Here is a 16,993-nt window from a genome sequence, read left to right as displayed (position 1 = left end):
TGTTGTGATGTTTCAAAGCGGGAGAAGAAGCAATTTAGCTTTTCTGCCAGCGGCGCACTCAGGTCTTCTGACTTTGTGGCACAGCCTCTGTAGTTGGTAATGTCTTGTATGCCCCGCCATACCTCCCGTGTATTATTGCTGGACAAGTGGGACTCTATGCTCCTCTTGTGGTCCGCCTTGGCCTTTTTAATACCACTTTTCAGGTCGGCTCGAGCAGCCCTGTACAGAGCTCTGTCACCTGACCTGAAGGCAGCATCGCGGGCTCTGAGGAGTGTGCGGACCTGGCTGGACATCCAGGGTTTCTGGTTTGGGAAAACCCGTATGTTTTTGTCTACAGTCACATTTCCGATGCAGAACTTGATATAGTCCAGCACCGATTCTGTGAGAGTTTCCAGGTCCTGGTGTTCGAATATGTCCCAGTTTGCCATGTTGCCTGGGTTTCAGCAACTAAGTTACAGAGAAAGGTTGAACAAGTTAGGGCTTTATTCTTTGGAGCGCAGAAGGTTAAGGAGGGACTTGATAGAGGTTTTTAAAATGATGAGAGGGATAGACAGAGTTGACGTGGAAAAGCTTTTCCCACTGAGAGTAGGGAAGATTCAAACAAGGGGACATGACTTGAGAATTAAGGGACTGACGTTTAGGGGTAACATGAGGGGGAACTTCTTTACTCAGAGAGTGGTGGCTGTGTGGAATGAGCTTCCAGTGAAGGTGGTAGAGGCAGGTTCGGTTTTATCATTTAAAAATAAATTGGATAGTTATATGGACGGGAAGGGAATGGAAGGTTATGGTCTGAGCGCAGGTATATGGGACTAGGGGAGAATATGTGTTCGGCACGGACTAGAAGGGTCGAGATGGCCTGTTTCCGTGCTGTAATTGTTATAGGGTTATATGTTAAACACAACTTGTAATTGTGACATTACCCAGCAATGACTTGTACGGCTGCATAACCTATGGCACTCTGTGAACTTAACAGTCCATACACACCTCAAAATAACGCTGAATATATGAATATTAAATAGTTTTAAACCATATGCATGTTTAACTAAATATTATTTCAAAAGGAAAATCATAAATATGATTTTTATGAACATGAATCATAAACATGGTGCCTGCCCACTGGACTTTTATCATTTTCAAAATTCTTCAGAAATGTGGTCACAATAAAACTCCAATCATTTCCATCCAAACTTTCAGAAACCCTGTTAATGTTGCATCTGGTTCACCAGGTAATGTTTGCCTTGTTGCCTTCCTACTCACCTGGGCCCTAGTACCTGTGTTCCCTTCCTGCTCCGGTTGCCACTTTCCAACTCCATATACCAGGCCTGTGATTCCTGCACTCTTTTTAAACCAGCATCTGCAGTTCCGTGTTTCTACCTCTCCCTCTAATCTATTTAAACTCAGCAACAAGTTACATGGCAATTATGACATTGTATGTATCTAACAAACATATCAAACAACAAAAATCAATTTAAAGTGTATTGAGGTACCAATGAAAATGAATGGTCTGAAAAATGTCAAAGCCGGCACCACCAAAGTCCCGACTTGCATACCTTATGACTGACAGTAAGGTTTTTCCCCCCCCCCCCTCCCAACTCCCCCTCCCATTCCCAATCCAACCTCTCTGTCCTGGGTCTCCTCCATTGCCAGAGTGAGCAACAGCGGAAATTGGAGGAACAGCACCTCATATTCCGCCTGGGGACCTTGCGTCCGGATGACATTAACATTGAATTCTCCCAATTTTGCTAGCCCTTGCTGTCTCCTCCCCTTCCTTAACCCTCTAGCTGTCTCCTCCCACCCTCCTATCCGCCCGCCCTCGGGCTCCTCCTCCTCCCCTTTTCCTTCCTTCTCTCTCTCCCGCCCCCACCCCCCCTCAGTCTGAAGAAGGGGTTCGGCCCGAAACATTGCCTATTTCCTTCGCTCCATAGATGCTGCTGCACCCGCTGAGTTTCCCCAGCAATTTTGTGTACCTAAGGTTTTACTGTACTTAGTTTTCAATAACCATCACGTTTGAAAATAAGTGATCCAGGAAGAACCTCATAACCCAAAGAAACCAAAATCCAAAGAATCCATCTGAAGAAAATTGATATATTAATGTTGTCAAATAGTAATGGATTTTTTAACATTGCAAATGTCAGTGATTGCAGTTGAGATAAAGCAAAACTACAGAGTCCCTGTGAATGAACTTACACATATAATCATAGTGTTATATGTTGCTTTGGTTGAGGCCAGTAGTTGACAATTAATGGTAAGAGGAGCGGTACCAGCATTGTGATCTGCTTAGTTGATTATTGGAAAACTATGAAAAAAGTAAGATGGAGGCCCAAACCTTACAGAGTACAATCTGGTGATGTGATGTAGCTAAAATAAAATGGACTGAATTCTGAACAGAGAGGAAATCTTCGTGAATTAAGGGCAAGTGCCTGCTGTTAATGTCAACAAAAGGTAATGAATTATTGAAGATCTATGAGACACCTGTGGTGTTTTATATTCTGTGTGATCTGATTTCAGGCACAGTTTGAATGGCATGATTTACTGTCATGTGATAGTACATCGCTTGAAGCTACGCTTGTTGTTTTGCAAAATGACACACTAATTTTTTCTTGGTTTTAAATTGGAGTCTTTTGTAGGAAGTTTAGGCCTACTTTTAATGAGCTGGGTTTGATTCAGATGAAGTAAATCTCCACATAAAGACATCAGATATCAGCAATGAATCAACTAGAATTGTCATATACCAAAATAGTATGAATACAGAAATCACACACGGTCTAGTTTGATCACTATCTATTTCTAAGTTCCACCCTCATAAAAATTCCCAGTAGGTGTGTGGGTGTGCTGAAACTTTGGGCAAATCACAAATTATTTTTGGCAAAACATTGCACATCACAGCATTGATCTAACTTAAAGAAAATACATATGTGTTTACTTGTTTAAGAAGGAACTGCAGATGCTGGAAAATCGAAGGTAGATAAAATGCTGGAGAAACTCAGCGGGTGAGGCAGCATCTATGGAGCGAAGGAAATAGGCAATATTTCAGGTCGAAGCCCTTCTTCAGACTTTGTTTAGGAACATAGGAAAAATGTTCCCAATGTTGGACGAGTCCAGAACCAGGGTCCACAGTCTTAGAATAAAGGGGAGGTCATTTAAGACTGAGGAGTGAACAAAACATTTTCACTCAGAGAGTTGCGGATTTATGGAATTCCCTGCCACAGAGGGCAGTGGAGGCCAAGTCACTGGATGGATTTAAGAGAGAGTTAGATAGAGCTCTAGGGGCTAGTGGAGTCAAGGGATATGGGGAGAAGGCAGGCACGGGTTATTGATAGGGGATTATCAGCCATGATCATAATGAATGACGGTGCTGGCTCGAAGGGCCGAATGGCCTCCTCCTGCACCTATTTTCTATGTTTACTTGTGTTTATCTTAGAAATAATAATTGATAAAATAAAAATGGTAGGCAAAATTTATACTGCTGAGATTTTCTTCATGTGACAGCTTAGAATGTTTTAGTTTAGTTTAGTTTAGTTTAGAGCTATAGCACGGAAACAGGCCCTTCGGCCCACCATGTTCACGCCGACCAGCAATCTCCGCATATTAACATTATCCTACACACAATGGGGACAATTACATTTACATTTATCAAGCCAATTTACCTGCAAACCTGTACATCTTTGGGGCGTGGGAGGAAACCGAAGATCTCGGAGAAAACGCACGCAGGTCACGGGGAGAACTTACAAACTCCGTGCAGACAGCACCAGTAGTCGGGAGCGAACCCAGGCCTTCGGCACTGCAAACATTGTAAGGCAGCAGATCTACAGCTGCAACACCCTGCCGCCATTAGACAAGGCTGACACCAAGATTTCAGTGTCTAAAATATCATACATTTTTTAAATACCTTTCCACATCATTACCTCATCCAAATGAAATACTGATTGCCTGTTAACTGTAAATGCAAGCAGCAGTGGAGGATAGGCTAATAAAATATTTAAAATGCACTGTTATCGATTAGGATCAACTTGCAGGCTGACAGTGTGTCATGATAAATGTAGTGTCTGAAAATCTAATGATTTGTAAGCACACTGAATAGAAATCCCACTGACACAGTCTTTGCTGCCAGAATATAGTTGCATGTGCCTTGACCATTGCATAACCCTGACAGCCAGTACTTAGACACATCTACCTCTTGGCTACAGATACAGACAGTTGCTCTTTTTGGATCTATGTATCCAAGCCTGTTTTCCAAACATTGTTAATTCTAGTATATTACAATGCTGGTAGATAGGGGATGGGGTGTGTGGGGGGGTTGTGGGGGAAGGGAATGTAGGGGAGGGGCTGTGGGGAAGGGGGGTTAGGGGGGTGAGGGAGGAGTGGGGGGGGGGGGGTGGGGGGGAGGGTATGTGAGGAGGAGGGTGTGTGTGTGGAGGAGGGGGAGGCTGTGGGGGAGGCTGTGGGGGGGGGGGAAACCTTCAAAACCTTCATAACTTTTGTACTGTTTCACCGATCGGAAAAAAACGTATTTGACTTGCAGCAGAAGAGAATGGTGAGTAAGGTGGCGAAAAATCGTAGCGCTATAGGCTCATCGTTTATGAGCAAATTTAATTACAATGCAGGCATGAAGTGGTCAAGTTGAGGTCCCAGCGAGAGAGGATTTTCCAACTGGTCAGGCAGACATGAGAAATCCTCTGGTCACATTCAAAATAATGCTGAGAGTTATGCTCCCCATTACCAATAGAATTAATTAGACAATGTTTTGTTTCTGTGCTACTTATAAGAGCACCATGGGGCTACGTATCTCAAGCAATGTCAATACCTGACTGTACTTCAAAAATAATTTATTGACAATAAGTGCTTTGAGACATCCTGACAACATGAAAGGCATGAAATGTCATTGGAAATTCTTTCAAACCAAATTGAAAATTTGGAACTCTGATCTGGAGTAGCAGGTTCTTTGGCTGTGACTTGTCTGTCACAGTAAATTCCATCATATAATGTATCCAATTTGTACTATTATAAACATAACATTTTCTTGTATACGTCATATCAATTTCATGATATTCAAAATAAAATTCTATTTTTATCTCCACTTTTTTATAATTTCAGCATTAGCCGCTACAAGGTCACATTGTTTTTCAGAAAGGCGTTCTCTTGTGTTAGTGGTATCTGTGATACCAAAGGTTTCCAGGTTCCTGTACATTATCTTAACAAGTAGGTTGATGGTATTCTTGTCCTTTACAGATAATAGGCAGCACAAAGGGGTTTGCCACTTTTCAGTCGATAGCACGTGAAGTCAACCAGAATGACATTGAAAGCTAGGTCAGCTGCTGGCAAACATCAATGAAATGTAATACTTCCCGGGGGTACAACTCCACAATGATATCATTTCATCCACTGAAATAAATTACAAATGCACAATGCTGAGCTGAGGTCGTGTACTAAACAAATTCTACAAAGCCAACAACAACAGAATTCCACAGGCACTAATTTCACGAAATATTATTTAACAAATCCCCCATACCATCCCCCTCCCGTCCCCCCACCCCCCATTGAGAAAGGTGCATAGATGAAACAAAAAAAAACAGCCAGTTACCCCATGACAACACTGCTACACAATGATATATTGGAGGTAATTTAAAATATAATCCCAAATCTCTACCCCACCATCAAAAATTGATAGAATTGAGCCCAGTGGTGCTAATATATACAGATATTACAAATATAACACTAAACTACCTCATTTTATTTTTTACAGAGGCAGACAAGGAGAAAGAGGAGAAACATCTATTAGTTCTTAACCTTTCTTCTGTCCCAATTCGAACTGTTGTTGAAATGCAATCATAGGCTTACCATAGGCTTGGTAAGTATATGATTGCATTTCAATCACAGTTTACTTGCTTGATGCAAATTGAAACACGTTTAATAGATTTTCCCTAGAGTAGTGCAGAGTTCATTTTCTTCTCATGGGTTAGGTTGGAAATAAAAATTGGATGAGGAACTGCTCAGCCAACTTGCCAGGCTCCTTCCAATGACATTCCTGTCATTGCTCTGCATACTTTCCATAATGTATGCTGAGCTATGACGGACAGTCTCTCACCCGTGAAGAATGCTAAGGACATTTTGCATTTAAATCGCATAAAAGGGAGAGCTTCTGGAAGATGGGACTAATAGGAACGCAATTCCAGAAGATAGATAGTGGAGTTTGTCCATCAACATTCCCTGCAATACTCTTCAACTAATCAAAATTATTGGTCTGCAGTCAGAAGCAAGAGATTATTTTTTAGGATACTTAATAATAGGAGTAAAATTATCCCCTTGCAGCAGATGTAGCCTTTCAATAATATTAAAAGTTTGTTCAGGTTACAAAAACCTTTCCTTCGGATTGCCAGTCAATTTCCTATTTACATTCTTCAATTTACCAGGACTTTTCTAAGCCTGGGCTGATTGATAGCAAGTAATCTTCACACCACACATGTGTGAGGCAATAATGATCTCCACCAAGAGAAAATCCAGCTATCACCTCCTGACATTCAGCGGCATCACCATCATTGGAACTCCCACCATCAATATCCTGGGTGTTATCACTGAGCAGAAACTGAACTGGAGTAGCCATGTACACAATGTGGCTACAAGTGCATGTCAGAGGCAAGAAATATTTCCGTGAGTAACTCTCCCCCTAACTTCCCAAACCCTGCCCAACATTGACAAGACGTGTGGTGGAATATTCTCCACTAGCCTGCATGAATGTAACTTCAACAATTCTCAAGAAACTTGACACCAAACAGTTCATAGCAGTCCCCTCGATCAGCACCCAATTCATTCATTCCACCACTGGCACACAGTAGCAGCACTTTGCAGCATTTACTGGGTGCACTTCAGCAACTCATCAACATTTCTTTGACAGCACTTTTTGAACCCACAATCTTTACCAGCTAAAGGACAAAGGCAGCAAAGGCAAGGGAACACCATCCACTGGAAGCTACCCAAGCCACACACCATCCTGACTTACAAATAATCTCTCTTTGGGGTTCAGTATTGATGTGGATAGAGAACTGGCTGACAGACAGGAAGCAAAGAGTAGGAGTAAACGGGTTCTTTTCACAATGGCAGGCAGTGACTAGTGGGGTACCGCAAGGCTCAGTGCTGGGACCCCAGCTATTTACAATATATATTAATGATTTGGATGAGGGAATTGAATGCAACATCTTCAAGTTTGCAGATGACACGAAGCTGGGGGGCAGTGTTAGCTGTGAGGAGGATGCTAGGAGGCTGCAAGGTGACTTGGATAGGTTGGGTGAGTGGGCCGTGCATGGCAGATGCAGTATAATGTGGATAATGTGGAAAAAGGGAGGAGGAGGAGCCCGAGGGCGGGGGAATGGGAGGAGACAGCTCGAGGGTCAAGGAAGGGGAGGAGACAGCAAGGGCTAGCAAAATTGGGAGAATTCAATGTTCAAAATTCTTTCATTCTTTCTTTCATTTCCTTCATTCTCCCCCCCACCCCCCAACAGTCTGAAGAAGGGTTTCGGCCCGAAACGTCGCCTATTCCCTTCACTCCATAGATGCTGCTGCATCCGCTGAGTTTCTCCAGCATTTTTGTGACCCATTGAAAGTAGGCATGCAGGTGCAGCAGGCAGTGAGGAAAGAGAATGGTATGTTAGCAGGGAGGTTCTACTGCAGTTGTACAGGGTCTTGGTGAGACCCACACCTGGAGTATTGCGTACAGTTTTGGTCTCCTAATCTGAGGAAAGACATTCTTGCCATAGAGGGAGTACAGAGAAGGTTCACCAGACTGATTCCTGGGATGTCAGGACTTTCATATGAAGAAAGACTGGATAGACTCGGCTTGTACTCGCTAGAATTTAGAAGATTGAGGGGGGATCTTATAGAAACTTACAAAATTCTTAAAGGGTTGGACAGGCTAGATGCAGGAAGATTGTTTCTGATGTTGGGGAAGTCCAGAACATGGGGTCACAGTCTAAGGATAAGGGGGAAGCCTTTTAGGACCGAGATGAGAAAAACATTTTTCACACAGAGAGTGGTGAATCTCTGGAATTCTCTGCCACAGAAGGTAGTTGAGGCCAGTTCATTGGCTATATTTAAGAGGGAGTTAGATGTGGCCCTTGTGGCTAAAGGGATCAGGGGGTATGGAGAGAAGGCAGGTACAGGATACTGAGTTGGATGATCAGCCATGATCATATTGAATGGAGGTGCAGGCTCGAAGGGCCGAATGGCCTACTCCTGCACCTATTTTCTATGTTTCTATCTCTTGATTGAATAAAAAAACTAAAAATGCTCACATTTGCATAGCCAGAGATCAGACAGGTTGGCTGCCTCAGGTTTGCAGGTTTGTTTTCATGAAAAAGGCAATTAGTTTCCACTTATAGACAGCAATGTATTGTAGATTCATGCACATTCTATTGAACCTTTTGAAATTTATTTCACTTTTGGGTCTGAACGTTTGTGGAGCTTTGAGCGAGCCAGCCACAAACCATATGCAGCAGAGAAGCACATCAAGGTTGAGAACCACAGGTGATAACTTGTGCTGACATATTTGAGAGGCCGCCACACTGCCCTCATTTATCCACAGTGGGACATCACTGGAAGCTTAGGTATGGCAAGAACTGGAGATGTCAGTAAGTGGGGATGGTGTTAATAATTGTTTGTTGAGAGTGGCTATAGAGCAATCCTAATCAAAACAGTGATGAATTGCTGCTTGAACACTTTCATTACAATTCTTTTTCGATTTCAGGCCAGATGCGGGGAAGCACAATCTCAGGCACTAACTGAGATAATGAATGAAAGTGAAACGCCTAATGTCTTCCTTTTTTCTGTTTCTTCCACCACACTTCTGAGTTTGCCTTGTTCGGTATCAGACAAGTTCCTTTGCACTTTCAAACTTGGGCAGATACAGCCTGTATACAATGGTAATTGTTTGTTTGTTAAAGCAAGCTTTCCTTACAACTCCCAGTCAAACGTGTAGTCTGATTTGAACACATGTTATAAAAGCAAGTGAGCAATTGTCTATAAGAAATGTTAAAGTTAGCAAGAACGTTGAATTCTCCAATTTTAAGTCACTTCTACAAACATCTCCCTGCCTGCCCCTCCCTCCTCCCCCTCCCCTCCCTCTTGCAGCTCTTCATACTAAACATCTGAAAATTACACCAACTTGCCACCATTGTGCAACACTGACACCTGGATATCGAGATCCATGTGGGAAGTGTGGAAATTTGTCTAATTGATTAAAAGACAAAGACCTCAAATTAAGCCTAAACCCCTAATCAGCAGCAGTGATCCTCGCCCTCTAAAGTAATATAACATACGTTAATATAATATAACATATTATAATATCATATACCATAATATAATATAATATAACATTATAATATAATATAAAATATACTGTAATATATAATAGAGATACATATAACCTATTGTAGGCACCTCGTACCACATACTACCAGTGTTGTTTCTGCAAACCTTCCAAATCTAAGGGTTCAACTGGCAAACCAACATCAACCAGCTCCAGAAGTTAGAGCACATTTTCCAGAATCCAGCCACAGTGGATGATTACAAGAAGGAAGGGAATAGACCTGCAGAATTTTCCCAATGTTTTATATTTAAAAAGTTCAAAATCTTTACCAACTCATTGGGACTAGAAATGTGTATGCACCATCTTTCATCTAACATCTGCTGAGAAGATACCATGGAAATGCCCAGTCTTTCACCATTGGGGTCAGGGAAATGGTGGTCACTTGGTGACACATTTTTTTCTCATTCATACATCATACATGTATTACTCAAATATTCATTCTGGATCTTAACAGCAAAAGTGATGACATACAAAACTCCAAAGTTCTAATTTAAATGTCTAACCTTCCACAGTGTCTTTGCATATCCCATTCATCAAAGGCTTCACACGCTAAAGCACAATGACTAGGCTTCCTTTTACTAGGACAGATAGTTAGGGTTCATAGGGCAGGAAAACAGATGGTGTTTTTTCACATGGTCCAACATATATTACCATGGAGCAGAAACAGATATGGAGACAAGTACAGCTTATATCACAGTTCTACTGAGCGGAAAGCAGATGCTACACCTTAATGATTATGGAATAATGCACTTCTCCAATAGCATGGAAGAATGTGTGAGGTGCAGGTATCGGTGGAGGTGAGTACAGGAGCAGGGAGGTTCTACTGCAGTTGTACAGGGTCTTGGTGAGACCACACCTGGAGTATTGCGTACAGTTTTGGTCTCCTAATCTGAGGAAAGAAATTCCTGCCATAGAGGGAGTACAGAGAAGGTTCACCAGACTGATTCCTGGGACGTCAGGACTTTCATATGACGAAAGACTGGATAGACTCGGCTTGTACTCGCTAGAATTTAGAAGATTGAGGGGGGATCTTATAGAAACGTACAAAATTCTTAAGGGGTTGGACAGGCTAGATGCAGGAAGATTGTTCCCGATGTTGGGGAAATCCAGAACAAGGGGTCACAGTTTAAGGATAAGGGGGAAGTCTTTTAGGACCGAGATGAGAAAAACATTTTTCACACAGAGAGTGGTGAATCTCTCGAATTCACTGCCACAGAAGGTAGTTGAGGCCAGTTCATTGGTTATATTTAAGAGGGGGTTAGATGTGGCCCTTGTGGCTAAAGGGATCAGGGGGTATGGCGAGAAGGCAGGTACAGGGTACTGAGTTGAATGATCAGCCATGATCATATTGAATGACGGTGCAGTCTCGAAGGGCCGAATGGCCTACTCCTGCACCTATTTTCTATGTTACTATGTTTCTATCCCTGCGTCATCGTATGGTCTTGCAGAGAAAGTGATGACAAGGGAAGACAAGACAAAATTTGGTGGACTTTTGCATTGCTATCTTTATCCATGAAAGCATCAATGTTCTCGGCAATAGGTAAGCCATCCAATAAGTGCATGAATGCCCTCACCGATGGTGTGCGCATTCACATTTAAAAGATTGGCTTATGTCCTAATCCTGATGATTCAGTGTGCATGGTGCAGTAGAAACAGTGGTCAGGCTTAGTGCCTGCAATGTATTCTAAGAGGTCTATGATAGGAATGGTAAGCGCCGGATACAGAATTGTAGCTCCAAGCAAAACCCTTTAACCCCAGTCCCATCCTCCTCTCAGATCAAACTCACATGCTGTCAAGAGTCCCAACAACTATAATCTCTCCTTACACAAGGATAGTTGGTCAAAAAGTGAAGCAACCAAACATTAAAACAGTCTGCGCAAACAAATCAACGAAGAAATAGATTGAGGTCAATGTTTAGACTAGAAAACATGAGAAAGTCATTGATCTTCAATCTTTCCTGAAGGATCTTTGATCTGAAATGTTAACCCAGTTTTTCTTACTATGTGTTTCCAGCACTTCCTGCTTTTATTACATTTCTTTAAAAACCCTCACAGATCTCAAGAAAAGTTGTGTTAAGCCCAAATTAGTGCTTTATGACCTAACAAATCTTTATTTTTATGAATTGCAATTCTTACATACAAATTTTACAAAACCTAACAGATATTAAAGTGTTTTTATGAATTATTTATGCAGAAAACAAAGCCCTCGATGTATATGTTTATATCAATCTCTATATTGTATCGAGTAGAAATATTTGTTACATTTTCTTCCAGACAACTTGTGGATGTTATAATATCTTCTACACCCTGAGAACAATCAATGTCATGAAAGCAGAACTCCAATCATGAAGATCATTAATAGAGATTGTCAGTTTCCTTCAAGAACAGAACGTGGAACTTTCAGTTCACTATTGACTGCAAATTCCAGGACAATATCTATGGCAAGAGACATGGGGAATAGCTCAGAGAGATGGATAATGGTACAGAAAAAGGATGGGGTACAGCTTCCAATGGCACAGAATGGCTGCAGAAAATCCGTGCCACATCTGCAGTAAATGGCAGTGGCTATTGATTTGTAAGACAAGCAAAATAATCTGGTATGTTATAAAGAAAAGTGTATACTATCCTTGTCCCTAACCTAATTTTCCTACAAGCATTTAAAATCTTTTAAAGACATCTTTAAATACAGCTGATCAAATAAACACTAAAAATATCACTCCGCCCAATTGAGTTTGCCTCTTGTCAATCCCTGCATTTACCCTCTAAGGGCTTGGGAAGGTGATGTGTTTCCCTGCAGCTTATACTGGGCTGACAGGAATATCCTTTCTCTGCCATTGACTCAGTGCCTTTGGAGATTCTTTAGTATGATATGTTTGAAGACTACTTTCTCAACAAGCAAACTAAATAAAAAGCAGTACATATTTTAGTTTTTATTTTGCTTTCTTGATAATTATTCATTTTGACATTGGAAGGTTTAAGTTATCTTTTTCCAAAACTCCATTTTTATAAGGTAACTAGACTAAGTGGGACCCTTTTGGGTCCACTCAGTCTAGTCACATGGGAGGCCTGGTCCCCCAACACAACCCATTCCCCAATGCAATATTCCACCACTCACCTGTTCCCCCAACGCAATGGCGGGAGCTTTCTGTGGCTTCAGGTGGGGAGCGTCCAGCAGTCTGGGCAGGGGGACAGTTTTAGATGGGGGCCTGTCGGGGGCTGGTGGGGTTGGTGTGGGGGTGTGTGGGGATGAAGGGGGGGTTTGTGGGGGAGGGTGTGTGTGGGGGGGAGCGGTGTGTGTGTGTTGGGAGGGGGGGTTGTGGGGGAGGGGTGTGTGTGTGGGGGGGTGTGTGGGCTCACCGGCTCCAGGACCCGGCTCCGGACTCACTCAGCGGCTCCCGACCCAGCGCCTGTCGCGCTCACACCACCCGCCCCCGCCCGCGAACACCACCCGCCGCTGCCCGCAAACACAGCCCACACTCTGCTCCTGAAGGACCTGGTGATTAACTCGGCGGGTGCCGGAAGGGGCATCGCTGTCCAGTCGAATAACAGACCAATAACCTTTGTAATATTTCACCGATCGGAACAAAACTTGGTGCCCTTGGAGCAGAGGAGAATGGTGAGTAAGCTGGCGAAAAATCCTAGCGATATAGGGTACCGTTTTTGCGTAAATTTAAAAACAACACAAACCGGAAGAGGACAAGATGAGAGTTTTAGTAATAGTATAGATGCTGAGAAATAAATACTTCAAAACTGTAAATCTGGATGGGATAACTGACCAATTTTTGGGGGGGGAAGTCAATATCTACAGAAAACACTATAAACTGAATATCAATGCTTTACTTAAAGTACAAGTGTATGAAATCCAATATCACCTGCAAAGGTAATATTTTCTACTTTGTTCATGTCAGTTTTGAGATTGTTCTGCCTTTATTAGAGGCCAGAAGTAACATGTTGCAGTAAGAAAAATGCAATTACTGGTTTCCAGTGTACATGATCATCTTTCAACACACTCGCACCATGTACTCTACAAGTCCTCAGAGAAATAACCTAAGTTGTGATGTTGTTCAGCAGGTGGTGCACCATGTTTCCAACAGATACACAAATTGCTAAACTGTGGACTTCAACCAGATGTTGAACTCCATTCTGGTTCTCCTCCACCGACCCCTGTGTGAGTTAATTTACATGACAAAGTCATTTTCATAAAATGAACAAAACAGACCTTCAGCTAAAGGTGTTGTATTGACCCTATAGGGTCGATCCCAACATCTGCCCAGGCATTATTTTCACAAGCAATGTAGATTACATGGCCAGATTACATACCATGCAGATATTTTTCGTGTCAATTAATCAGTGATGGATTATAAATGTGCCTATTTTATGGCAAGTGTCTCACCTCTACTAATCCACAACGTAACCCATTCTTACCTTATTTTTGTCAAATAGCTCGCATTGCATTGCTTTGAAGTCAGAATCATTTAAATTTGTTGTTTGTTGGCTCCTCTTTGCCAGCAGCTTCTCCAGCTCATCAATTTGTGCTTTAAATTTTTTGTTCTCCCTCTCCAGCCCCAGCTTCTCGGTCTCCAGCCGTTCTCTTTTCCCCCATTCAGCAGTGTTCTCAGCCTGGAGTCTTTCCAACTGCAAATAAGAGGAAAGTAATGGTGAGTCACGAATCACAAGACCAAGATAGCTTTTCACTTTTCAACACATAGTTTTTATTCCACAAAAATTATAATTTTTGCATAATGCTTGTTTTTTGTCTTTCTCTGCCCCTCTTCTCTTGAGGTAATGCTCAATAAAAGTCAACAGCATCTACTATGCACCCGGGGTCAATTTGTCGTGTAAAACATTAAACAGCGGTTGGTATCTGGCTATCCTTACATAGGGCATTGCGAAAAGTTCAGGACCCAGTGTTCACCTGGAAAGCCAGATTTTCTTGGCAGGCTCGAGAGTTATAAATCTACAGAAAGTGCCTATTCTTCCTTACAAGTTACTTGCTTGGAAGTCATACTCATCCACGGGCTTAGCTGCTCATCAGAAATTAATTTGTATTAATATGCAGAAGCATCAAGGGAGGTTCAAGGTGCTCCCTACCTGCTTTTGCATGTTATGGTTGGGTAGAAGGGAATCTGAACTCTAGAGTTCTAATATTAATACAGGGAGTGCAATACGGTAGAAGCCCAATTTTCGACCACAATGATTCAGATTCAGATTCAATTTAATTGTCATTGTCAGTGTACAGTACAGAGACAACGAAATGCATATGAACAGGAAGGGTTTAGAGGGATATAGGCCCAATGGGAAATTGAGACAAGCCCAGAAAGACAACTTTGTTGGCATGGACAATTTGTGCTGAAGAGCATGTTCCCATGTTGTACAGCTCTATGATTCTATGACTCTGTGACACAAGCCCAGTGAACACAGTTGTCTTTGTAATGGTGAGGGAATCAGGTGGATGGTGGAAGCTTGCGGCAGCAATGCAGCTTCACCTAAACTGTTATAAAAACATGTAACTATTGCCTTTATTGTCCTTGTTTTCCGTCAGCTGCTGGTATTCCCAACCCCTGAAAATTATATTTCAGAACTATAGAACTAGAGATGCTACCGCATTAAAATACTGCATGTGTGTACATTCACTTCAGACAGCAATCAGAACATTTAAATTGACTTCACAATCCACAAAGAGGCCTTTTGAACTAGTTGGCTAATCTCAGTGCTTATGCTTCACGCAAACCATCAACCTGACAGCCAGGTTTTCCCAGTGCTGTTTGGAAGGATTTATGCTAGATTGGTAAGGGAATGTGATCCAATGCAGTAGTGAGACAGGTGAGAGGATGGGAAGTCATATAGTTATCAAACAAAGCAAGTTCATTAGACAGGGTAGTCAGGAGCAATATGACAGAATCTTGGCCAAGGAAAGGCTAGGACTAGCTGCTTAATGTTCCAGGGTACAGGTGCTACAAGTGACATAGAGTTTATTGATAAAGGAGAACATCATGGCTGTGGTCCAAGTTCACATTACTGAAGGATCATCCAGTGAGGCTATGGGTGGATCTGTGGATGAAGAATAGGGATGTGCACCCTATTGGAAGTATACTATAGATCTTCAAATAGTCAATGGGAGTTAAGAGCAGCAGATGTGCCAGGAGATTACAGACAGCTCAAGACTACCAGGATTGTCAAAACAGGGAATTTTAACTTTACCAATATAAATTGAGACTGCCATAGTTCCAAGGGCTTACTTAGATGGGGTGAAATTTGGCAAATAGGTTCAGGAAAAAATTCTCAGGCAATATATTGTATTCACTGGAGTTTAGAAGGATGAGGGGGTATAGAAACATAGAAATTAGGTGCAGGAGTAGGCCATTCGGCCCTTCGAGCCTGCACCGCCATTCAATATGATCATGGCTGATCATCCAACTCAGTATCCCGTACCTGCCTTCTCTCCATACCCCCTGATCCCCTTAGCCACAAGGGCCACATCTAACTCCCTCTTAAATATAGCCAATGAACTGGCCTCAACTACCCTCTGTGGCAGAGAGTTCCAGAGATTCACCACTCTCTGTGTGAAAAAAGTTTCTTCTCATCTCGGTTTTAAAGGATTTCCCCCTTATCCTTAAGCTGTGACCCCTTGTCCTGGACTTCCCTAACATCGGGAACAATCTTCCTGCATCTAGCCTGTCCAACCCCTTAAGAATTTTGTAAGTTTCTATAAGATCCCCTCTCAATCTCCTAAATTTTAGAGAGCATAAACCAAGTCTATCCAGTCTTTCTTCATAAGACAGTCTGACATCCCAGGAATCAGTCTGGTGAACCGTCTCTGCACTCCCTCTATGGCAATAATGTCCTTCCTCAGATTTGGAGACCAAAACTCCAGGTGTGGTCTCCAGGTGTGGTCTCACCAAGACTCTGTACAACTGCAGTAGAACCTCCCTGCTCCTATACTCAAATCCTTTTGCAATGAAAGCTAACATACCATTCGCTTTCTTCACTGCCTGCTGCACCTGCATGCCTACCTTCAATGACTGGTGTACCATGACACCCAGGTCTCGCTGCATCTCCCCCTTTCCCAATCGGCCACCATTTAGATAATAGTCTGCTTTCCCGTTTTTTGCCACCAAAATGGATAACCTCACATTTATCCACATTATACTGCATCTGCCAAACATTTGCCCACTCACCCAGCCTATCCAAGTCACCTTGCAGTCTCCTAGCATCCTCCTCACAGCTAACACTGCCCCCCAGCTTAGTGTCATCCGCAAACTTGGAGATATTGCCTTCAATTCCCTCATCCAGATCATTAATATATATTGTAAATAGCTGGGGTCCCAGCACTGAGCCTTGCGGTACCCCACTAGTCACTGCCTGCCATTGTGAAAAGGACCCGTTTACTCCTACTCTTTGCTTCCTGTTTGCCAGCCAGTTCTCTATCCACATCAATACTGACCCCCAATGCCGTGTGCTTTAATATGAAACATATAAAACTATAAAAGGACTGGACAAGCTGGAAGCAGGAAAAATGTTCCCATTGTTGGGCAAGTCCAGAACCAGGGGCCACAGCCTTAGAATAAAGGGGAGACCATTTAAGACTGAGGTGAGAAACTTTTTCACCCAGAGAGTTGTGAATTTGTGGAATTCC

At 42.5% G+C, this 16,993-nt stretch overlaps 1 protein-coding gene across 1 annotated transcript in view; it reads right to left on the bottom strand.

The window, feature by feature from the left end:
* Positions 1–16,993, bottom strand: part of LOC129696734 (coiled-coil domain-containing protein 102A-like) — a 466,367-nt gene that overhangs the window by 242,005 nt on the left and 207,369 nt on the right. The window contains exon 6 of the mRNA XM_055634868.1: positions 13,783–13,992. Coding sequence (XP_055490843.1) covers positions 13,783–13,992 — 210 coding nt within the window. The remainder of the gene's footprint in view (positions 1–13,782; positions 13,993–16,993) is intronic.

Source organism: Leucoraja erinacea, chromosome 4 (assembly GCF_028641065.1).
Source record: "Leucoraja erinacea ecotype New England chromosome 4, Leri_hhj_1, whole genome shotgun sequence".
Lineage (NCBI taxonomy): Eukaryota > Metazoa > Chordata > Chondrichthyes > Rajiformes > Rajidae > Leucoraja > Leucoraja erinaceus.
Note: the sequence above shows the minus strand (reverse complement) of the source record. Positions and strands in the feature narration are given on the sequence as shown.